At 53.0% G+C, this 22,894-nt stretch overlaps 1 protein-coding gene across 3 annotated transcripts; it reads right to left on the bottom strand.

Annotated features, from left to right (window-relative positions):
* Positions 1-800: 800 nt before the first annotated feature.
* On the bottom strand, positions 801-22,274 carry RBPMS2 (RNA binding protein, mRNA processing factor 2). 3 transcript variants are annotated; one of them, XM_065733708.1, is made up of 8 exons: positions 21,981-22,274; positions 14,190-14,267; positions 13,504-13,542; positions 12,983-13,045; positions 12,087-12,237; positions 11,526-11,674; positions 2,188-2,257; positions 801-1,963 (listed from the first exon to the last, which is right to left on the bottom strand). In XM_065733708.1, exons 1-7 carry the CDS (start codon positions 22,038-22,040, stop codon positions 2,195-2,197), a joined length of 603 nt encoding a protein of 200 aa, XP_065589780.1. In that variant the 5' UTR covers positions 22,041-22,274; the 3' UTR covers positions 801-1,963; positions 2,188-2,194. The 3 variants fall into 3 exon arrangements, 1 of the variants encoding a protein (XP_065589780.1); XR_010622024.1 differs by lacking the exon at positions 801-1,963 and adding an exon at positions 8,734-8,901; XR_010622023.1 differs by lacking the exon at positions 801-1,963 and adding an exon at positions 8,739-8,901.
* Between the last annotated feature and the right edge of the window lie 620 nt (positions 22,275-22,894).

The raw sequence follows: 22,894 nt of genomic DNA, 5'->3' as shown, positions 1-22,894 counted from the left end.
TAGGTACCCACAGCAGTTCCCTGCCCCCTGGAGCCCCTTTGCACAGTGATGATCGGCCCTGGGAGGCAGACAGGGTCACAGCAGGACTGTGGTTCTGTACCCCTTACATCACAGCCACCCGTGGTGGCTCTGAGTTGGGGAAACAGCAGGGACCCTCAGCACAGACATGACCTACTTCAGCTCCACTGCGCCCGCTCCCGGTGTAAAAGCTTAATAGAGCCAGGCATCAATTATTCATTGCCTGGTCATGTTAATGCATGTGCTAAAGGCCTACTTTTTTCTTTTTTTTTTTTAAACAACAAAAAAAGTCTCTTGTATAATTTAAAACCTCACACACTCCCATTGTTGGGGATGCTCTTGGAGGTGTTTCCGCTCTGCTGAGCAGCAGGCAGGCAGCAGAAGGGGACCCACAGCCCCACCACTGCACCCAGTGCCAGCTCCCATCCCACACCCCCAGCTGCACACAGACCACCACCCCAGTGCAACGTGCAGTGCCCGAGGGCCCAGCGCTAGGGTGGACAGGCAGATGGAGAGGAGGGCACAGCAGCTTCTCACCCTCACACAGCCCTGCAGGAGCTGGGCCACTCCGCTGCTCCAGCAAGTTTTGCCTTCTATGGACATCTCTGCTGCACAAGGAACAGTGCTGGCACGGATGTGAGGCCACCCCAGGCCCGGGGGAGGGGAAGAGGGAAGAAAAACACCCAAAAGCAGAGAAGCTTCCTGGCAAAGAGCCCCACATCCTGCTCCAGGGAGTGCCCCATGCTACCCCCAGCCCCACAAGAACACAGCACACGAAAGAGTCACAGCAGCCTCTGGGTATATATTTTTTTCTTTTGTTGCATTTCATATATTATCCAGTTTCACATTCTCATAGGATCAGCAAGTATAGAGCAACTTATTCTCAAATCTTTTAATACAAGCGAGACAGCCATGGTCATATAATACTTAAAGCACTTCAATACCAAGCAATAAGATGCTAAAACAAAAATTGCACAATTTCTTGTTTACGATGCCTGACTGAATCATTAGTACAGAAGACAACCCTTCTCTTTTCAAGCTTTTAACTAAACATTAACTTATCTTACAGGATTACAATTTCTCTTTTAATAATAATAATAATTAATTGCACACGAACACACAAGAAATTCTTTATGATGCATAAATATTTCCTTATTACACATGGTACAAAAATACTCATACTTTTTTTTTTGTTCGGTATTCCCATAAGGACGGCTGATTATTTGGCAGGACTGGATGCTCTCCAATCAGAAGGATGTGGAAAAAAAGGGGAAGGAAAAACAACAAAAAAAAAGAGGTTAGATAGCTTACAGCTTTACTATATATATAAAGTCTGAAAAAAAAAATAACATAATAACCCTGATTTTAAAACCGGAGGATGGATGAGAACAGAAACCCAGTGCATCGTACTTGGAGGAAAGGGGAAAAAAAAAGGAAAAAAAAACATTTTTCAAATTCTTCTGGTCATACTGGGAAGGGGGAGGGCAGAGGTGGGGAAGGGGTGAGGCGAGGACAGTTCGTATTTCTCAGAGCCAAGTCTTCACCAACGCAAGATGAAAACCTCGATGGATCAGTCCGTAGGACCTGTTGCTAACGGTTACACAAACGCTAGAACAAACAAACTTACACTCACACATACACAAGTTAAGTGTTTTAATTCATGCCAGAAAACATGCAAGACCCGATTTGCCTTTCGTTTCCTTCAGCTGAGCCTGGGACTGCTGAGTGTCAGCGCAGCTGGACGGTGAAGCTCAGCATGGACAGATGGATGGAGGGACGGAGGGATGGAGGCGGCGTGCGGCAGCTTCACAGTCCGGAGGGGGACGCGCTGGGGCCGGGCGCCTTGTCTGCTGGCCGCAAACCAAAGCAAGATGTGGGAGCCATCATCCCTGGCATGTCCCTCCACAGAGAGGCAGGGGGGAGGAACAGGAGCCCAGGAAAGACACTGCGGGAAAGGGGACAGTGAGCAGTGCTGGTAGGATCCGTGGCCCACCCTGCTCTCCCCACGCCCACCAGGGTAGATCCGACCCCAACACCCAAATCTAACCTTATCCTACATGGGGCGTAGGAGGTGGCTAACAGCTTCCATCCTTCCCCCCCCCGCCCCCCCGGAGCTCAGGGAGTCCAAGGACAGACAAGACAAGGCTCTAGGAGTCATCAGTTACTTACTAACGAACTAACAAAACTGACGAGACTTCCATCCTTGCTGGGTAGCTTCAGAGGGAGGATACCAGCGCATCTGGAAGAAAAGAAAGCCACGCCAGAGGTCCATGATCCAGGATTATTTCAACCAGAGTCCAAGCCTTCAGCTCCTTTAGGCCACCTATGAGCAGAAATGGCTCCAGTGCTGGAAAGGAGGCACTAGGATGTACTCCAAGGTAATGCCCTAAGCGCCGGCACCACCCAGCCCTGTGCTGGTGGCTTGTGTGTGTACAGACTGAGGCTCACCAGGCACAGGGACCTGGCCAGGTCCTTCCCTAAGGAGGGCAGAAAGATCCCACACACCTGAAGGGAGCTAGCTCCCCATCCCAGGGCTTGCCTCAACATCCCAAGTACATTCCATAACCAGAAGTAAGCAACCAAATTTACTCACTAGAATACATTGAGCAACACCATCCAGACTAGGGAAGGTCCTCACTACCAAGTTGTGTGTGAAGCTTGTCACTTTGGAGGTGTGCAGAAAGAAGGGCTGCTTCCCCAGCCACACTCAATGTTCTCCCAAACATCCTATATTTACAGCTTTCCCCCCATTCAGGCTCAGGCAGGGCTCACAGCAGGCATCCATCACTGCTAGGTGGTGACCAGTCCTCAGCCAACAGGAGATGTCACAGGCCCACACACTTAAACTAGAACTTTTCCACTTGATATAAGTAAATCCTACCTCTTTCAACACAGGGAAGACCCAAAGAGCTTCTTAAACAAAACCAGCCATCAGAAAAGGTTCTGGGCAGACCATGCCATGGAGACAAGTGGCAGAGCTGCAGACTAGCAGGACTTGGAGGCTTTCCCAAGCACATCTACTCCTCAGGGCTGCCCTGTGAGGAGGAAGGGACCAACAAGCAGACGCAGGCACAGTAAGCAAAGAAAGCACTACCCAGGGACCATTGGCAAGATTTTCTTGAATGCAAGCCCCATTTGGAATAAAGCTGCAGCTACTAAAATGGATGCTTTGGTAGCAGAGGCTTCATTGTTCATCCAACTTGTAGGTGGCCATCCACTAAAGTCATGTCACTGATGATCAGCATCTGGCCTCACGGCAGGCTGCAAGCAGGCAGGAGACACGCCAGGCCACTCTCCATCATATTTGAGAAGTTGCTGCTGTCAGGTGAAGTCCGCAGCGAAAAAGGGAAACATCATTCCCATTTAAAAGAATGGGAGGAAGGAAAATCTGGGGGACTACATGCTGGTGAGCTTCACCTCTGGGCATGGGAAGATCAAGGAACAAATCCTTCCAGAAGAAACATTAAAGCATATGAGAACAGAATAGGTGATCCCAGGCAGCCAGCACCAGTTCACCAAAGACAGGTCATGCCTGACCCATCTGGCAGCTATCTCTGATGGTGAGTGAGACAGCATGGGTAGACAAGGGGAATGCAAATGATCTCCACCTGCACTTATGCATGGCATTTGTCATGGTCCTGCCATACATTCTTAGCTCTGAATTGAAGAGAGGTGGATTTGACAGCTGGCCTATTCAGTGGATAAGGAATAGGTTGGATGGTCACAGCAAGAAGGCTGTGGTCAGTGGCTCTATGCCCAGGTGGAAGTTAGTGATGAGCAGTGTCCCCAAGGGCCCACCTTGTCACTGGCACTCTCCAACATCTCTGATGGCACTGAGCTGAGTGCTACAGCTGATATGACAAAACGGACCACATCCAGAGGGACCTGGGCAGGCTCACAAAGTGGGACCACGTGAACCCAATGAGGTTGAACAAGGCCAAGAGCAGGGTGCTGTACTTGGGTCAGGGCAATCCTGGATACGAGTGCAGACAGGCAAAGAACTCTTTGAGAGCAGCGCTGCAGAGAAGGACTTGGTGGTTCTGGCAGATTAAAAGCTGGTACATGAGGCAGCAATGAGCACTTGGGGCCTGGAAGGCCAATGGTATCCTGGGCTGCACCAACAGAGGGGTGGCAGTGGACAGGGAGGGGACCGACCCCTCTGCTCTGCCCTCGTGAGGCCCCACCTGCAGTACTGCGTCCAGGCCTGGGGCCCCCAGCACAGGAAGGGTGCGGAGCTGCTGGAGCGGGGACAGAGGAGGGCACGGAGATGCTGCAAGGGCTGGAGCACCTCTGCTATGGAGACGGGCTGAGGAGCTGGGGGTGTTCAGCCTGGAGGAGAGAAGGCTGCGGGGAGATCTCACTGCAGCCTTACAGCACTTGAGGGGAGCTTACAAACAGGATAGAGAGCAATTCATGTACATGGGCAGAGAGTGATAGACAAGACAAGTAGGAACGGCTTTAAACCAGAGGAGAGGATGCTGAGGTGAGATGCAAGGAGGACACTGTTAACCCAGGGGTGGTGAGGCGCTGGCACTGCTGCCCAGAGCTGTGGGTGCATCATCCTTCGGTGCCCTAGGCAGTCTGAGCTGGGGGGAGGCAGCTAGCCCACAGTGGGTGAGTGCTGGAACTTGAAGGGGCCTTAAAGAGCATCTAGTCTAAGCTACCAGGAAGGCCACTCTGGGTTGAGATGGCAGCTAGCAATGCTGTGGAGCAACAGATGGCTGTTCCCTAAACAGCCTGCATACTGCCCTATAGTACACTGGGTGGGTGACACATGCAGCAGCAGTCCTGAATGAGACCTTCATAGAACATCCACAGGTCTCCAGAGGAGACAGAGGTGAAAACTGAGTCACCCAGAGCCAGGGATAGCTTCAGCACTATACTCCAAGCTAGATACTTCCTTGATGCTCCATTCTAATGCTGCTTCCTTCGTCCCTGAAAGAAGGAGAGGTCTGTCACCTGATAGAAAGGCCAGAAGCTTCATAATACAAACACAGGCAGCAAGTTTCAGAACCTTGAGACAGCAGCCTTTTGCCAGGAGCTGGAAGGAACACCAAGGTCACACCTCCCAGAAAACACAGCTGCTTGTGATATCTGCATCCTCCTTCCAGCAGCAAAAGACCTGCGATACCACAAAACGAACAGCCCCAAGGAAGAGCTGGAGAGCAGAGATCCTTCTTGTGATGCTTCCCACAGGGAGAGCCTGCCAGTTCCATCGGCTCCGTAGAGCTGCTGGATCCCAGCTATCCAAACCCTACAGCTGGGAGGTGCTTGCTCAGCACAGCCACATCTCAGGCCCTCCTCCCCAGCCAGCACCCCTCCCCTCAACAGCTGGAAGCAGTTTTCTCCTGCCCTGCAGCAACAGGAAACTCCCCCTTCCTTCACAAGGCAGCTTCACTTAACACAGCAGCAGCCGCCATCCCACGCACCCGGCCCTTGGTGTGAGCAGGCAAGGCAGCAGGGCACACGCACCCAGCCCCCAGCCGTGTCCTCAAACCTGATGGCTCTTCCCTCCTCCCCTTCTCACGGGGTCTGAGCCATCTCCTGCCCCAGATGTGTACTCCAGAGCTTCCACCAAATCCCATTCCAAAGAATGGGATCATCTAGCCAAGAAGAGCCAACACTCTTACTGGCATCGTCAAGGCTCTGTTTTCTATTATTATCTTAACATCCCTCAAAATGCCTTGCTTCTCCCAGGCACTGAGAGCAGATGGCTCTTGGAGCTGCACGGAAGGACAGCAGCTAGGCAGGAGGATCTGTAGGGTTGTCTCTAGAGGACCACAAGGCAACAGGCCCCACCAATACAACCATCAATGATGGGAACTGAGGAATAGTGGATGGGGCCATCCAACACTGAGATGGGCAAGCAAAGCAAAAGAAGCTTTTACTGGAAGATGTGTCCTTGCTTCTGAAGCTGCATTAGCTCAAAGCTGGAAAGGAGTCCAATGTCAACTAGCATTTCTCTTGCTTGCCTTTTAAATAGAGGTCCTGTCATCCTCCTGCTGACAGAAAGCCCTCCCTGCACAGGACAAATCAGCCCCTCCCTGTGTTGCTGGGGTCCTACCAGCTCCCAGAAACACGTTCCAGAGCTGGAAACAGCTGATGGCAGCACAATGCACAGCAGGCAAGGGAGGTGCACCACAAGCACTCCCATCACCCAGCAGCACTTCTAGATATTGCTCACAGACCCAGCAGCAGGCACCTCACCCACACCTTCTACTTCTAGGACCCTAAGCTGAGGAGGCAAGCAGGCAAACCCTTGCATAATGAGCAAGACCTAAGCAGCTCAGCCCAGCACCAAGGAAACCTCAGCGGACTTGAAGCCAGCTAGAGAGCAGCACATCCTATGCTGTAAGCATGCAGAAGAAGATAGGATTTACATCCCTGCTGCTCAGAAGGAGGATTCTAGGAAGCATCCAGTGCCTTGAACCACTTGGCTTTGAGGCAGCTCATGGAGATGCTCAGCTCACAGACCTCAGTTTGCAGGTCCGGAAGTCACTGCTGATGGCATCTTGGTCCAGGTCACTCACCCAGTGATGCTGTGAGAATGGGTGCTCCCCAAACAGCAGCAGAGAGCATTTCACATACATTTTTTTTCTTTGCTAAAAACAGCCTGCTTGAGGAGAGCCTGCCTTAGTCGGCCTGTGCCAGTGCTAAGCCACTAGAGCTTAGGCAACCACAGCCATGGAAGTCTTGAAGAATGCTTCACACTTCTAAGGACATATGCCCTGAAAAAATAATCCTGATGAGTCCTATGTGACAGCCCTAGTGAACAGGCAAGAAGTTGCAACACCCAGAAGTCTCCTGTTTCCAGCCTCCCATCCCAGGGAGGTCCATCAGCTGCCATGATGTGAAGTGTAGGAGGTCTAGCAGATGGAAACCCATGGCCATGCCAAAACTCAGCGCTGCACAGAAGCAGGATTCTCACAGTCCTACAGGTGGGGTGTCCACTGCTCCAAGACTGCCGACTTAGTAGCACCCAGGTGATCACTGACCCCATCCCAGCAAACAGCAGCATCCCAACAGGAGGAAGGTTCCTGAGGAGGAACACAGCACTTGAGCTCACCCCAGCAGATCCAGCCTGCACTCCCAGTTATTTAAGGCCAGCAGCAGGTTGCAGCCATCAGCACCCAACCTTGTGTCCAGCCACTACAGTAGCCGCAGCTCAGGAGATCCAGCTTGCCTCAAGCAAGCTCAGGCAGCTCCCCAGAAGGAAAGGTTGGAGAATTAGGCAGAGCACTGACCTCCCCTTCCATCGATGGGCTCTGCCTCAGCTTGGTGTTGGGAAGCCTCAGGGTCCTGCTGGGCTCTGCCATGAAGCAGAGCTGGATTGCTCCTTCCAATCCCTTGGGCACATCCCAGATTCAGACTCCCACCCTCCCCATCCCCACAAAGCCTCCAAAAACTATGTTCCTGCTGCTGACAACAGCCTGGAGGCTCTGTGAGCACCTCGGGCAGCCAAGCCACCAGGATGAACAGCTGGGAGCTTTCACTCCATGATCTACTCCATGCCTTGGGAGCATCAGCCAGTCTTCTGTGTCCTGGGTACTCAGACAGCTTTATCCACTCCTCTACCCCAACTCCCAAAGAAAGTCCTGCCCTCAGGGGTGCAGAGACAGCTTGAAAGCATCTTTGCAGAATTGCACTGACAGGGTGACAGGAGCCCCAGTGTCTCCTACTGCACACCTAGGGCCTGGCTTAGAGATGCTCCAGAACACATGGTTTCACATCAGAGACACAACACAGCCCAACTCAACCACACAGACGCAAGGTGAAACATTTCATTGAGTCTAAAGGGCTCAAGATAAGCTGTTTCCTGGTTTCTACCCTTGTGTCAATTCCCCCTCTTCTCAACTCAGCACATCTGTGCACCCCACAGTCTTCCAAGGACAAAGGCAGACCTGGGCCCCCATCTTTCATGACTTCATTGCCCAGAATAACTACCCACCGCAAGGAGAAGCAATTCCAGACTCAATTCCTTCACTTAGAGCTGAACACAGCAACTTTTCTCCCACATTCCCTCTTCCCAACCTCCCAGTTTCCTGCACTGCTCCCTTCCATCCCCAGTCAGACGCCCTTCAGAACAGCTCACTGAGCTGCATCCTGCCTGTGGTTTCAGGATGCAAAGAGAAGACAAGCTCCAGGTAGGAACTTGTTCCATCTCCATTTCCAGTAACTGCAGAGAAAGAGGTGAGTTGAGACCCATGATTAAGGGCAGGGTCCATCCCGATATGTAATTCTGGAATAAAGTGACTGGCAGGTGCTGTTGTCTAACGTGCCCGGTAGAATTTAGTTGTGTGCTATCGCTATCACATCACTCATCTCCCCCGTTGTGTGCTAGGAGTGAGGTCAAGGTGTATTTCTGGTCGCCCTTGAAGGGTTGTGGATGGGGAGAAACCAGGTTTCTGTCACACCAAGCAGCAGGGTCATCCCTGCCCCAGCTCAACCAGGCTGCTCCCCTCCCACCAGCAGGACCTGGCCAAGCCTGGCTCAGCTGGGAGGAGTTGATGTAAGATGGTGCCATGCTGTGTGCGCCATGTCATGTGCTGCCAAGTTGGAGATGTGGGTTAGAAAGAATGCCTGGTATCTCATTCCCCAGGCTCTGGTGGGTGGGTAGCGTGAGGCCCATGCACTGAGTGGGCAAGGAGATATGGGCTACAGAGATGGGCAGAAGCTTGCAAATCCCATGGTGCACCTTGGAGGAGAGATGGTTACCTTACCAGTCTTTCCAGACGGGGCTGCCATCATGCTTAACACTTCTAGGAATGGAACTGTAGCACAGCCACTCCACTAGCTGCAATAAGGCATCACTAGGGTGTCCCATCTCCGGGGACAGCTCTGAGCTTCAGGGCTAGCCTGCGCTGGCATCATGGCTGGAGTTCACTAGGGACATCAAAGGAGGGATTTGAGAGAGGGTGGGAGGGAGGGAAGGCACATGGGACAGTCTTAAAGTCAGTGGAATCCCCACAGGTAGAGGCTTTTAGCAGAGCAGGGTCAGGCCACAGTCACACCTATGGCAGCCTGGTGCCTGGAGGGACCCCATCTCCATGGCACAGCAGCTCAGCGGTGCCAGAACAGCAGTCATCCTTCTCTTCTGCAAGCAGCTCACCAAGAGCTCCTGGCACATGACCCGAGGCCAGGCCAGCCTCCTGTCAGCCCTCCAGCATGGCAGCCACCTACTCATCTGCTTCTTACTAGGCTTGAACACAGAGCTGTGAGAGGATGAGTGCTTCAAGTTCCAATCTTTCACACCAAGCTCTCCATTCAGCTACCACCTCCAGCTATGCTCCTTGCAGGGAAGACAGCTCATGGAGCTGCTCCAGCCATCCCCACGAACATCTTCCAGACAAGAAGAATCTCAGGAGGAAGAGATGCTGCTCTCCTGGAGAACAGCTCACATGTCCACCACACCACCAAGGCCCTACCAGTGAGAACAAGGGCTTAGCACACACAAAAAAAAAAAATAAATAAAAAACCAAGGTTACAGCTTTTAGCCCAGTTTAAGAGCAAAAGTCACCTCACACTGCCTTAACTCCACCCTGCTTAAGCTCAGCAAGGAAAAGGGCTCCAGCTCCTAGAGATCAGGCAGCTCCGAGCTGCCAACTTGAGTAATGTTTAACCCCATAAAACTTTATTGGTAATGTATGCTGCACCAGAATGTCTCCCTGTGAAATCACCACCAACTGAAGCACAATGCAGCAAAGAACAGCCGTAGCTGCTCAGCCAGCCCAGCCACTCTTCTTCAGCATGGCCACAGCTCAGAAGGGCCACACTGACTCCCCAGGGCTTATAGGAGCATCACCCATTAGAGAACTGCTCAGGCAGGACATCCCGTGTCTCCCAAAACCTCTCTGGAGCCAAAGAGTCTCTCTTCAGGCTACAAGCCCTCTGAGAGTTGAGCTGCCTGCTCAGCAGAAGCAGCTTGCCAGCTGGAGGGCTTAAACTAAAAACCCAGATGGAGAGAATCTGACTGAAGGCTTCCTTTAATTTTGGGAAAGCAGTGTTCTTCCTCTGCCCACCCTACACCAAAAAGTTCTGGCATCTGATCCTGCTGCTCTGGGCCCTTGTACAGTCACTGATGATCACCCTTGAAGGAACCACAGTAACAGCTCCACATTCCTTAGCTGTCCCAACCAGGATGGAGAAGGCACTCCTGGCTCTTACTACTAGGGCAGCAACAGCCCTTGGCTCCACCACCCTATACAAGGGAAAGCCCAGCTCTTCTGGGCTGCCCAGAAGCACAGTCAGATGCTCCTGTAGCTGTGGGCACCATCAATAGCTCCTAAGAACATCAGCAAACACAACTCTCAAACTGGAAGCAACCCAGTGAAGGTTCAGCCTACCTAGATGACCAGACCAGTGCCTGATTCTGTGCTGGTACCAACGTTCCTCTTGCCTACCCTGCAGGAGCACCAATCCAACACCAGGTCACCAGCAGAAGGCCAAAAGCAGCAGAGGATAAGCTTGTGTAAACCAAGAACTTGTATTTCCTCCACCTTGCATCTGTACACAAGCTTGGCTTGAAGCCATTCAGCTACAGTCAAAACACTTGCAAGAGCTGAAGGCTGGAGGCTGAAGGGCCAACTCAGCTGCTAGCCAGGTGGATGAGGCAATGGGACACTGCTCTTCTTCCTCCCAGGCTATACAGGAAAGAGCAGAGCCAAACACCCTGCTCAGTGGGGCAGTAGTAGTTAAGTCCTGATGCAATGGGAACAAAGCCCAGAGCCCCACTGCTCTGGCCCCCCTGGCACTGCTATTAGGGCAGAGACTGAAACAGGCAGAGCCCTTGGTGACAAGGGTAGGTTTGGAGTGTTTGTATAGGAGAACCAAGCACCTTTACATGAAATTTGGATGCAATTTGGATGCATCTTGTACTTCAGCTTTCTTTTTGCATTTCTGTCATTTCAGGGGTCGTTATGCTCAGCACATTTGGTGGCCCCAGAAGAGAATCATGCTTTTACGTACTAAGATTCCAGTATCAGACAAGTTGAGGTATCCCTACTCCTCCATCTGTCAGGGAGCACAGCCCTTAGGACAGCAGGCAGCTGGATGCACCACCAGCACCTCCATAGCCTACGGTGAGTGGCTGTGCTGCACCCACAGGGTTTAGCACATTTGCTTCAAGGAGGATGTTTCACCATTATACTTGCTGGCATATAACATATCCTCCCAGCAGCCACACAAGATTCTCTGGCCACGGGGATCAAAGCCAGCCAACAGCTGAGCACTGACCCCTCACCACCCCCAGCCCCTGGCCCAAGAGGCAAGCTGGGCCTGCAGGGCGGGGGAGCAGCAGAGCTCCAACTGGACTCACATCACCCATTTACTCCATAGCCAGCAGCTCTGCCACCCGTCCTGCAGCCCGCACAGGGCAGCAGGAAGAGGCTCTGCCCAGGAGCAAGGTGCAGAGGCTGGGGGAGAACCAGCCAAGCGAAGACGCGAGGGAAGAAGCACCAGGGGAAGGAGGAGAGCGCGGCTCTTGGCGGGGGCCACAGGGGGCGACTCACCTGAGCGTGAAGAGCAGCGGCCGCAGCAGCAGCTGCCGGGTACGTGAAGGCGGCATGGGGGATGGCAGGGGTGAGCTCTGTCGTGTACAGTGGGTAGGGAGCCCATGCTTCTGGGGATGCCGGGATTAGAGCCGCTCCAGTCAGGTCATCTGGACAGAAGGAGTCAGGGGGGACAGTGAGCTCAGAGCTGGACCACTGGCCTGCTTTCAGGGACAGGCTCTGCATTTTCCACCCCAAGCCAAAATTCTGAGGTTTTCACCACTCTGCATCCCACCAAGGCCGTACGGCACAGCACTGATCCTTCTTGCTTTGCGCCTAGAGATGGTTTAAAGCCTTGAGTGATACCACTCTACCAAGTCAGCACTTACAGAGTTGGCCAGAAGCCTTAACGGATGCCTGCCACTCTCCTGCAACCCCAACCTGCTGGCAGATATTAGTCAGAAGATACAGCTTTGCTTCCTACCCTGGCTGTAGGCTCAGTTGCAACCAAATCCTGCCACCAGCATTCTCAGTGCCAGCATGTCCCAGGCCAGCCCTCAAGCTGCACCCCAGCATACTCACAGGGGTCCCGTGCAATGAAGTGTGCGCCCAGGGCAGGGTGGATATTGGTGGGGTTTGGTGTGGCCATCAGCTTGCTCTTGGCCATCTTTGTGTTGGCTTTAGCAAACTCTAACCGCAAGGTCTGGGGGTTCTCTGGGTCAAAGCGGATACCCTGTGACAGAAGAAAGCAAAGGAGTCTCTCAGAGAAGGTTTCCTGTCTCAGAGCTGGCTGCAGCTTTCTGTGGAACAAAGCCCAACTGGGGAATGAGGGCCATCACCCTGCAGTCACATACCCAGTTTGTCACCTCATGCCTGCATTTCCTTGTTTAGCTGAGCTAGGACCCACTGCCTCCACACTGAGGGACACAGCTTCGCTCTTTATGTGCGGTTCACCAGCCAGCAAAGCAGTGACAGCTACCAGCAGTGATCTGGAAATATCCATCTGCTGGAGTTAAGATGCCCCATCTACTCTGGAGCATCCTGCCTGCAATGCTTCTATACCTATACCAGCTTGGGCTGGATGAGCACACACCCTGAGACTCATGGTGAGCTCTGCAGCAGTTTGGAAATGGTGCAGATGCATTCTGTTATCTGTACCAGACAGCTCTGGCCACAAGAGCAGCAGCATGGGAAGACTGCTTTCCCTACACTGCATCTTTCTGGAGCAGGTTCGCAGAGCTCCTGGCAGGTCAGAGCTCAGGACAAGGACCTGCCCAGACTCATGGCACCCTTAAGTATGACCAGCTCTCCTGCTTGGCTGCTGGGAAATTGCATGACCACAACGACCACATTTGAGGGCACAGCTGGGATTCCTTGTCTCCTCCTATGCGAGGGACAAGCCAAGTACCACTTGTGTTCCAGACCAAGTGACAGCAGTGTGTATGGCCTCCAGCCCTCCCAGTACCTTCAGTACTCACATTTAAGGCATTCTTTGCTGCTTCAGCACCAGCTCGGCTGTCAAAGGTCACAAAACCAACCGGCTACAAGAAACAACACTGATTTCAGTTTGGAAACATCTTCCAGATCCTCTACCTACCCTGCCACCCTTTCTGTTCCAGATAGCTTACAGCAAGTAGAAGAAACCAAGCAAGGTTGCACTGATTATTATCTCATGCTCTGTCCTCTCCCAGCACACCAAAGTTTTGTCATTCCCATAAAGTGGGCACTTCTCACTCTAGTAGCCCCTGGCAAGGTTGCCCCTCACCCACAGACATGTTAGACTAGAGACCTCTGGTGCAGGGCTGAAGCATCTGTTCTCATCCAGCCCCTGTGACCCTAGCCATCTACAGGCAATAAGGAGACATCCAGCATATACTGAGAGCTTCCAGGTGAGCAAAACCTGGCTGCCTACATGCTGTAGAACACAGTGAAATGGCATCTGTCCCCACTTCCCATCAAACAGAAGAGAAACACCCAAGCACTAGAAAAATGGAGGTACCTGCTTTGATGTTAGCTTGATCAGTGACCCTTCATAACCCTAGAGAATGGAAGAAAGCAAGACAGAGTCAGGTTTCCAAAGGAGTCAAGCTACAACTGGGCCACGATGCAACAGCTCCAGGAGCTCCTGCAGCACTAAACCCTACACAAGACAGGGTTTGCAGCAAAGGGAGATCTATGAACCCACCTCCATGGGTGCCAGTTTTCTCTTTTCCACCTAAAGAAAAGACAGTCACAAAGCAGAGAAGGCATCTCAGCTAGCCTATGAAATCCAGCTCCTTAAAGCTATTAAAAGATGAGCATCCTGCTTGAGTGGGGAACACAAGGGCTCCTGGGAAGAGCCTCATTTTGATGAGCTGCCCATGCCCTCTTTCTGCACCACAACTAGATGGAAGCAACAGCAGGTTGATTTATGTGCATCACATTATTTAATCAGCACAACATGTGTCCTACCCCAGGTACTTAGCTTACCTAAATGCTTAAACCCTACCTCCTCTCAAGACATGCTGCAGACTGCAGAAGGACTTCCAGGACATTAGGACCAGACCTCCTAGGTTCCCCAAAACTTTAACAGAAGGCTTAGCTCCTCGCTTTATTCATGCTTCCCTCCAACAGAGAGCTTTGCCACAAGACTGGCCACAAAACAGCATCTTTCCCACTAAAGACAAAACATGAAGACTTCCTTACCTTGAATGGTCGGAAGAGTAGGTAGAGCTCTCTGGGTTTGATGTCCACAGGAAGGCCACTGACAAACAGTGTCCGTACCTAGAAAAGAGGTCAACAAGGTCTACTGAAAGGAGACATTTAGTACTGCAGTGGGAATAAAAAGCACAGTTCAGAAGCTAGGTGCAATGGGATTAGGACATCCTGCACCAATGGTGGACTTGCAGGCACTAACACTTTCCTGTATTAAAGGAATTTTGTCCTGGACAAGATGCAATCAGGCCTTTTCTCCTTCCCACAACAGGATTTAGACCTTCACAAAAGATTCAGGCTCCAGAAGAGCTTGGGTTGAATACAGTATGGACAGCAGCCCCAAACTTTTAACAGACCTTGATGCCTAAGACTTGAGTCTGCTAGAAGACCATATGCTATCTGAAAGCACTAAAGGAAAGTTTGACACATCACAGCTCCAGAAAAGGCAACGTCAGCTGTCTCTCTAACTCCTTCTAGAGATATGAAGTGCTTGATCACTAGATCTCTCTGCCTTAGCCCATCCTGGCACCCAAATTCAACCACTAAATCAAAAGATAGCCCTCAATTCTCAGAGCCACATCATAACTACACAAATATCTTTGACTTTAGAACCCCCAGAACATCACCGGGAGGATGATTTGGGGTACAGCCCCGCTCCTTCCCCACCAACATATCAGACCCTTCAGAAATCACTCTCAAACCACACTAAATTAAGTCCAAGGATGCAACTGCCCTTCCAAGCTGCAGAAGTTGTAAAACAAATCCAAATGCCTTCACATAAGCACAAACAGCACCAGTGGAAAATTTCAATAGACAGTGGTAGAACGCACCCAAATAGCCAGGAATACGAACCAGTGCTAAAGGCTGGAAAAACGCTGCTGAGCAGCAAGACTACCACAGCCACGTTCTCCCTGCAGTGGGAGATATTGGCTGTTAGCCTACTTCCATAGGAAGCTGTGTGACAAAGCTGCCAAGATTTCTTGTAAGTCAGCACAGAGCTGGAATGGGAAGTTACCCACCACAGAGGTCACCAAGACACTAGTCATCGTTGACAAGGACCAGGAGAAAAACTCGACCAGCAGTGAGAAGCATAGGAAGACAAAATATATAGATATAGGAACAAGATGAAAATCTTTGTTCCTTGCTTTCAATCATCTGGACATGCCTCCCACTGAATTAATCCCAAACATGTCTACAGATGGTTGGAAGTTCAGAGGGACAGCACCAAGGCCCAAATGCCCACTGGCACCAAACCATGCAGGATACATTGAGGAAAGACACACAGAAGGACCAGTAGCACAGAGCCCATCTCCTGGGCCCACTTCCAGACTGGAGTTTACATCCTTATTACACTTCCATGCCACGAGCATACTGCTCCCCCACTTTAGTCTTGCCTGGCTATCTTCTCTTCCTCAGAAGAAATTTAATGAGGTGTTGGGTACAAGCTACGTCTTTTCCCAATAAATTAAGAAGAAGCATAAATGCTTCTGCTGTTTCCCAGTAGGGAAAATACGCCTCCTCAAGCTCACTTACCCAGGTCAGAGCAATTTCCACATCAGCTCGAGGGCACCTTAAATCTTATAGAATAGGCATAAACCACAAAGTCCTGGGGTGCTCTCCCTCTCATTGCCTGCGCGAAGAGGGATCAAGGGCTGCCAGTACCTACCAAGCACCCCAGTGGGCTGCTGCCACCCCCTTTAGGATGCAGAACATTTCCCCAGGCCAGCATATGTGGGACACAACCACTGAGCATCCTTATTCCCTCCGTCCATGTCCTCCCCACCAAGCCCAGCACCTCATTTGATGCCACAGTGCATCACTCCAGAACCATCTTAGAGCAAGCAGCGGCAGCCAGAAGCCAACACCTTGACAACTCCAGGCTTCAGCATGGGCTATATGGAGCGGCTGCTGTGCATTCCCAGAAGACACACAGCCATTTCTTGCAGGGAAAAGCTGCATGGAGTGCAGTGGCACATGTGCCTGAGCCACGTGAAAACACCATCCATCCCTTTTCAATATTTCAGGATTTGAGTGCGCTCAGATCCCAGAAATGGATGTTTCTTCCGAGCAGATAGAAATCTGCATCCCTGTTGGGTCTCTAAATGGTCCCGTGATGTGCAGCTCAGTAAGTCCTTGCGACAGGCATGACAGAATGGAAGACACGCAGTTGCTTGGGGAGGGAGAAAGTCAGCTACCCAAAGCCCTTACAACAGCCTGAATGGAGCAATGCAGGCGCCCAGGAAAGCTCTTTGTCAGAGGCAACTAGCCCCTAGTGCTGTCCTCATCTGGACAGGAACAGGAGACATTTTTTCAAAGCTTAAAAGGCTCCCTTGGCCTCCAGGTACAGCTTGTCACAACACATGGGTTGAGAAGTGGGGATCCCAGCCATCCCACAGCAGCTGGCAAGGATGGGCATCACCCCAGGAAAGCCCAGGCAATCCTAAGTGCTACCAGCCATGATCTTCAAACAAGATGTGCCCAAGGATCATGAGACAGACTAAGTAAGGTCCCAGCTCAGAAGAACTTGTTAGGAGAGGAGGTGGGACCCGGGGTCAACCTCCTGCATCTGAAAAGATGAGTTACAGAAGAGAAACAGCAAGAGGTCTGGGAAAACATCTTCCAGTGGGGTAACTGCCATGGTGCTCTCCAAGAACCTTAAACCCTTTGAGAGGCCACCAGAACCAACACATCAACCCCTCTGCTTTAATCCATTTGCCCCACTTCAATTCCCCATCACCCAGTATCAGATCCACTTACACATTCAGCTTCCCCATGGAGGCAGCTAGAAAAGCCACAGGACAAATATATATAGATAGATTATGTATATATTCCCTTCCCTGTCCCAGCCCCCTCAGGGGATGCCCCTGATGCAAAGACCCAGCAGAGATGGAGGAAAGCCATGGAAAACAGGATTCATGCCAGGACAGACAGGACTGTCTAGGCCATCGCTTGAAGAGGGAGGATCCCAGCATAGCTTCCCACGCAGGAGCAGGGAGAGACAAGGACAAAGCCGTTAGTGCTGAGATCCTCAGTAGCTCTAAAGCTGTCCCTACACTGCTGCGTTCCCCCCCAGAAGAGATATCTGGTGTGAGCACAGCTGGGTTCTAAGCACCAAAGCTTCAAGTCCACATCTCCTGGTCATGTTCACTTCAAATAAGCTTGGAAGGGAGTCTTAAGAGCAAGCAGACACTGCCCTGCAGCCCTGCGAGGGTCAAGTTATTTAAAAAATGCAAAGGCACAAGCACACATCTCCTACAAGGCTGCTCTGGGAGGTCTCCAGGCTTTCGTCAAGAGATTGCTCTGAATCCTCCCACAAGCGAGCAAGGCACAACCTCCCCTTCTGCAGGACACTGTTTTGACATGCATTTCCTACTTCCCCGCTCTCACAAAGCTGAGACCCCACAGAGTCGGCCGACTCCACACAGCCAGGTCCCACTACTCGCCCCCAAAGGGTCCTAGCCCCCACAGCTTGCTCCCATAGGAACGCATCCCATCAGCACTCTGCCTGGGCACCCAGCGGCCTGAAGTCTGGAGCTCCCAGGATGCAGCCACTTGACACGAGGCTGCTGGAATGCAGCAAGGCTGCAGGCAGCCCCGGGAGCCGGGACTTATAAGGCATGGATGGGAAAGGCGGGGAGCCAAGCGTGCAAAATGTGGCTGCAGAGAGGAAAAGGCTCAGAAACACCACTGCCTGAGCTAAAAACCCAATGGGGCCACTCCAGATGGGCTAGAGGGCTCTCACTCCTGTGGTCAGGGCAGGAAGGAGCTTGAGCAAAGGGGGAAGGAGGGAGAGGTACCAGCAGCTGCCTAGAGCAGTAGGAAGCACATGGGCACCGATAAGCCCTGGCACAACAGGGCAGCATCCAAGAATAGGACGTGGTTGAGGCAGAGGAAGCTCTGCTGGTTGTTATCCCAATGGGGCAGCTCCACAGCAGTTGTTCTCCTGCTGGTCAATGAGTTCCCACCTACCAGTTTCTGCCCTGAGCCTAGGATATGGGCCTGGACGCAGGACCCCCTCCAGGTATGCCTTCTCTTGCATCCTCATCTGCATCCAAGATCATGAGTCAAGCAACAGCAAGCTGAAAGTATGCAGCGGTGCTCTGCTGTAACACTAGTTATGAGTGTCACTCCAAATCACACCTTTGGGGACACTGGTAGAATCCCAAGCAACCACAGGACCAAGCCACCACTGCATTAGACCAGTTCCTGGCAAGACAGAGCTACAACACAGTGCCACACAAAAACAGACCCTAAATGACAACTCTGAACAGCACCAAGCCCCGATCAACCTCTGCACCACATGGCACTTCTCCCCACGGGACCCCAAGCATGCAGTACAGCCCAGAGAATGGGGGGAAGGTAGATGTAAGCCCATTGTCCCCCAAGGAGAGCACAGGGAGCCAAACTCCAAGAACAAGAGCTCTGACCCACAAAGGCAAGCCAAGGTCTCACAGCTACACCCTGCCTTTGCATTCTACCATAGTGACAACACCTGTTCCTAGAGGGCACACAGCAGAGGTCAATACCCAGATAGGAAAAGGCTGTTTGCTCCCCATTAAGGTACAGCGCTCCTACAGAGAAGGTGCCGAGCACATTCACGCCCTGGGAAGGCTTTGAGCTGAAGCCTTTATTCTGAACATTCAGAAGCTCCGTGATCCCACCGTTGAATTGTCATGACTCAAAGCCTAACATGGCCAAGATCTACAATCCCAAAATATCTTTTCACTACAAAAGCCTTCTACCAAATCTGAAGAGTCACACTTGGCTTCACGCAACGCCAATTACTCTAGCAATGCCAGGAGCTCTCAGAGCTGCATTCCATATGCTCTAAGAGCATCCTTCCTACTTTGTCCACCCTGGCAAGACAGACTTAGATTTGGGTCCTTCAGAGCTTTACCATGCACCACTTAAAACCATTTTCCATTACGGAAAGCTCAGTTCTACAGCTTCTGGGGATAGCCAAAGAGAGAAACTCACTTCTGAAGCCAGGTCTTGTTTACTAGACCAGCAGGCAAGGAGGAAGAACAGCACTCCTGTCATGGAGACCAGCTGGGATACCAATGCTCAAAGCCACTCAGATTTGAGTCCAAGAAATGCAGATTTGAACGAGCAAGAAAGGAGAAGGAAGCCATTCCATAGAGCATATTTACAGGACTACCAGGAGACAAGACTCCCACATCCCTCCCCCAGTAAGAGCAGCCCATTGATAGAGGAAGCCTGGGAACACAGCAGTTCCCAGGACCTTTCTAGCATCCTCCTGGGGGAGGAAGGTTTAACATTAGGCTTCCAAATCCCAACCACAGCAGGAGCAACACCTCTGCATCAATGGGACAGACCTACAAGGTGCATGGTAAGCAAGCAAGCTCCTTGGGCTGCTGGAGAAAGCAAGGAGGGTGCAGAGCACCCAGCACTGCCCCTCGGATTGGGTGCTGACATGCATATCAGCAGCTGCCTGGAAAACTAAACAGAAGACATCAGAAGTGGGGAGGGATCAGCTTTGGGGAGGTGTCTGGTGAGGAACAGCAGGGGCTGACAGTCAGCCCTGTTTGTTTAACATTCCCATTAGCGACCCAGAGAGGAGCAAGAGGCATTCCTGTGCTCAGCATGTCACTGGGCAGGAAGGGGCTGCGAGATGTGGGGGCCTGCAGATTAGATAAAGGGAAAAGCTCAATTTGGGAGCTTCAAATGGTCGTATCTGGGGCACATGGTGCCCTTCTGGGAAGCAGCAAAGTAGGCTCATGGTGGCGGTGAAAAAGCAGAGAGGTGTTTACAGCTCCAGGATCTGGTGTAATTCTCCGTGCATCTTGTGAAGATACCCCAGTGCACCCTTCCTGCTTGCATTGGAGATGAAGGGTTCAGTTCAGTAATTAAATGTAATTACTGTTAATGAGGAGCAAACCGACCCCTAGCAATAGGAGCTCTGGGTGAGAGTTTGAATTTGGGTTGGCTAGGAGTGTCCAAGTCCCCTCAACATGAGGCTGTTCTTGATCCCCACCATCAAGCAAAGAAGTGCAGCTCTTGCTAAGCTGGGAAAAACAGCCCTGCGAGGGCATCCTGCAGAGGGTCACCACAGGACCCACCCAGTGTCAGGATGGGGACATCCCACCAATCCCAGCATCACCTCCAAGCATCCCCAGCCACTACCATGCTGCACATTTAAGAGGGTAGGCTGGGCCATCCCCCTCCCCACATGCAGTGCGGAGCAGGGGATGTTTTTGTCACTCAGCCAGCCCTGCTCCCCATGGCATGGACCTTCAGCTCTGTTTTCTAGCCAACAAGCATCACGCTGGAAAAGACGTGCTCTCCAAACTCCCTAGCCACCATAATGGCGCAGCACCACCGCAGGCCAGCAAACAACTGGAGCACAGAGCAGCAGTGAGCCCTCTGCACACACAGCCCACGGAGCCCCCCCACACCCAGAAAACAGCACAGGGCCCCCAGTACCCACTGTCCACCCAGTGCCACCCGTTGAGGTGGAACGCATTCCCAGCGGAATAGACTGCATCATCTCAGCTTCGCTCGGCACAGCAGAAGGAACGCCACAGCCAACACCTGCCCATCCATTCCACCCCATTAGCCAGGTCCCCAGGACAGAGGACACGCTGGCCCCAAGGCAGCTGGCACACAGGGACCCTACAGCCCCGGTGGGCGGCAGGCAGCCAGCCCAGGCGCCATGTTGCGGCGGTGTGAGCGCACGGCGCGCTGGAGGAGGGCGAGGGGAGGGGGCTGAGCATCCCCCGCTCCCCAGGGCCAGGCACAGAGGACTGCAGTAAAACACTGCATTTTTCTCCAAGATGGAGGAGAGCCGGTGACCCTGATGCATCACTACCCCCACCACCCCAAGGGTCATGGGACGGTTCCTTGGGCTGCAGCACAGAGCCACTCGGGGGCCCACCCACCATTGGGTCTGTCTCATGATGACCGTCTAAGGGATTGGGATAGCTGCTAGGGTGGCTCCCAGCACTCACCAGCCCCAGCTAGGCTGCTGGCACAGTCACCATCTCCACAGTTTAAGTTCATCCCTACCACCTATACAGGCATCTGAATGCCAGATCCTGATCGCTCCAACCCCAGGGGAACAAGGTCCTTGACCCATGAGACTACAAGATCACCCAGGGCTCGCCACAATGGAGCCAGCAGTCAGACTCCCAAACTCAGATAGCCCCAATGCATATTGCGCTGCAGTCCTGGTTCCCCGACATCCCAGCCCTCCAGCTCCTACAGCTGAACCTCAGCTCTTCAGCCCAAAGACACATCAGCACCCCAACACCATCCACTTACTCCAGGTCTCCAGTGCCACAGCCCTCACACCCAATCCCCCGTGCCCTGAAGCCCAGATATCCTGGGTCACAGCTCCCAGGTCTCCAAACCCCAAGGCCCCAAGCTCCCATGCCCCACTACATTGAGTCTCCAGTGCTCTAGGTGCCCACTCATAGTGCCCCAGAGCCCCAAAAGCCCCAGCTCCCCAGCGTCTTGGGTTGCCACTCTCACAGCTCCAGAGCCTCAGCACCCTGAGTCTTCAACACTCTGGGTCCCAGAACTCTGCAACCCTTGAGTCCTCAGCACTTTGCATCCCCGCTCTTAGGGGTTCCTAAGCCGCGGGTCCCCAGACCTCCAAAGCCCCAACGCCCCAGGTTCCCTAGACCCAGGGTCCTCGGTGCTTCAGGTCCCTGCTCCCGGGACCCCAAAGCCCCGATGCGCCGCGCTCCCGGTGCTCCGTTCCCGACGCCTGGCACGCAGTGCTCCAAAACGTGTTTCCCACCGCGTCCCACGAGCTCCCACCTCCTCCTCGACGTTCCCTCCGCCGTTGGTGTGCTCGGTGTCCTTATTGAGGTTACTCATGGTGGGGGACCGGGGGGGGGTGGGGTGGTGAAGGGGAGTGGAACAGCAGCTCCGAGCGGGGAACGGGTGCCGTGCGGTGCCGGTGCGCGGTGCGGGACTGCCCTCCCGGCTCACATGCGGTGTCCCGGGAGGGGGGTTCGGCTCCGCCGTTAAGACCCGGGCGGAGCGGAGCGCAACGAGCCGCAGCTGCGGGGCCCCCTCCGCTCCCGGTGCCGCTCCCGGTGCCGCCGCCGCCGCGCACGGAGCAGCGGGGCCGGGACCCGCCCGCCCCCGCCCCACCCGCCCGGAGCCGCCCCCGGGCCGCCCGCCACCAATCCCGGCCCGGCCCGCCCCCGCGGGGGGGTAGGGGGATGTGGGGTTGGGTTTTATTTTTTATATTTTATGTTTTAATGCGCGTGGGTTTGGGTTTTGTGTGTGTGTGTGCTTTCTTGTTTTGGTTTGGTTTTGGTTTTTTTTCCTTCTCTCCCTTTCCACGAAAAACTTTCTCAACTTTGGTGAACTTTCGGGCTTCAACTTTCTTAAAGGGACCGGCGGCCCCAAAGTAGGAGCCGATTCTTGCTGGCTCCCCCAGAGCCCCAGGGACCTCAGGGCCGCGGCCCAACAGCCCTGCGGCAGCAAGCGCCAAAACCCTCCTGCGGAAAGCCGCACCGCAGCCCCTGGGGCTTAGGATGTGGGCTCTGTACCCCAGGGCAGCAGCCCCATATCGCTCAGAAAGCATCCTAACTCGTTCAGAGCAGCATCCCTTCATCCTCCAGAACAGTATCCCCGTATGCTTCTGAGCAGCATCCCCACATCTCTCATGGCAGCAGCCCACACTTCCCTGGAAGAGCAGCCCAAGTCCTCCTGCAGGAGCG

Source organism: Cyrtonyx montezumae, unplaced genomic scaffold (assembly GCF_038088225.1).
Source record: "Cyrtonyx montezumae isolate F1298 unplaced genomic scaffold, pur_monq_1.0 scaffold_17, whole genome shotgun sequence".
NCBI classification, from domain to species: Eukaryota; Metazoa; Chordata; class Aves; order Galliformes; family Odontophoridae; genus Cyrtonyx; species Cyrtonyx montezumae.
This window is presented reverse-complemented; position numbering and strand designations above follow the sequence as displayed.

Excerpts from the sequence above, each read along its gene's own strand:
- RBPMS2 (XM_065733708.1), bottom strand. The coding sequence starts at position 22,040 with ATGAGTAACCTCAATAAGGACACCGAGCACACCAACGGCGGAGGGAAC. Across the intron at positions 13,046-13,503 it reads TCAAGCTAACATCAAAGCAG|CCGGTTGGTTTTGTGACCTT; the intron begins GTACCTCCATTT and ends TGTTTCTTGTAG. Across the intron at positions 11,675-12,086 it reads CTTCATTGCACGGGACCCCT|ATGACCTGACTGGAGCGGCT; the intron begins GTGAGTATGCTG and ends CCTTCTGTCCAG.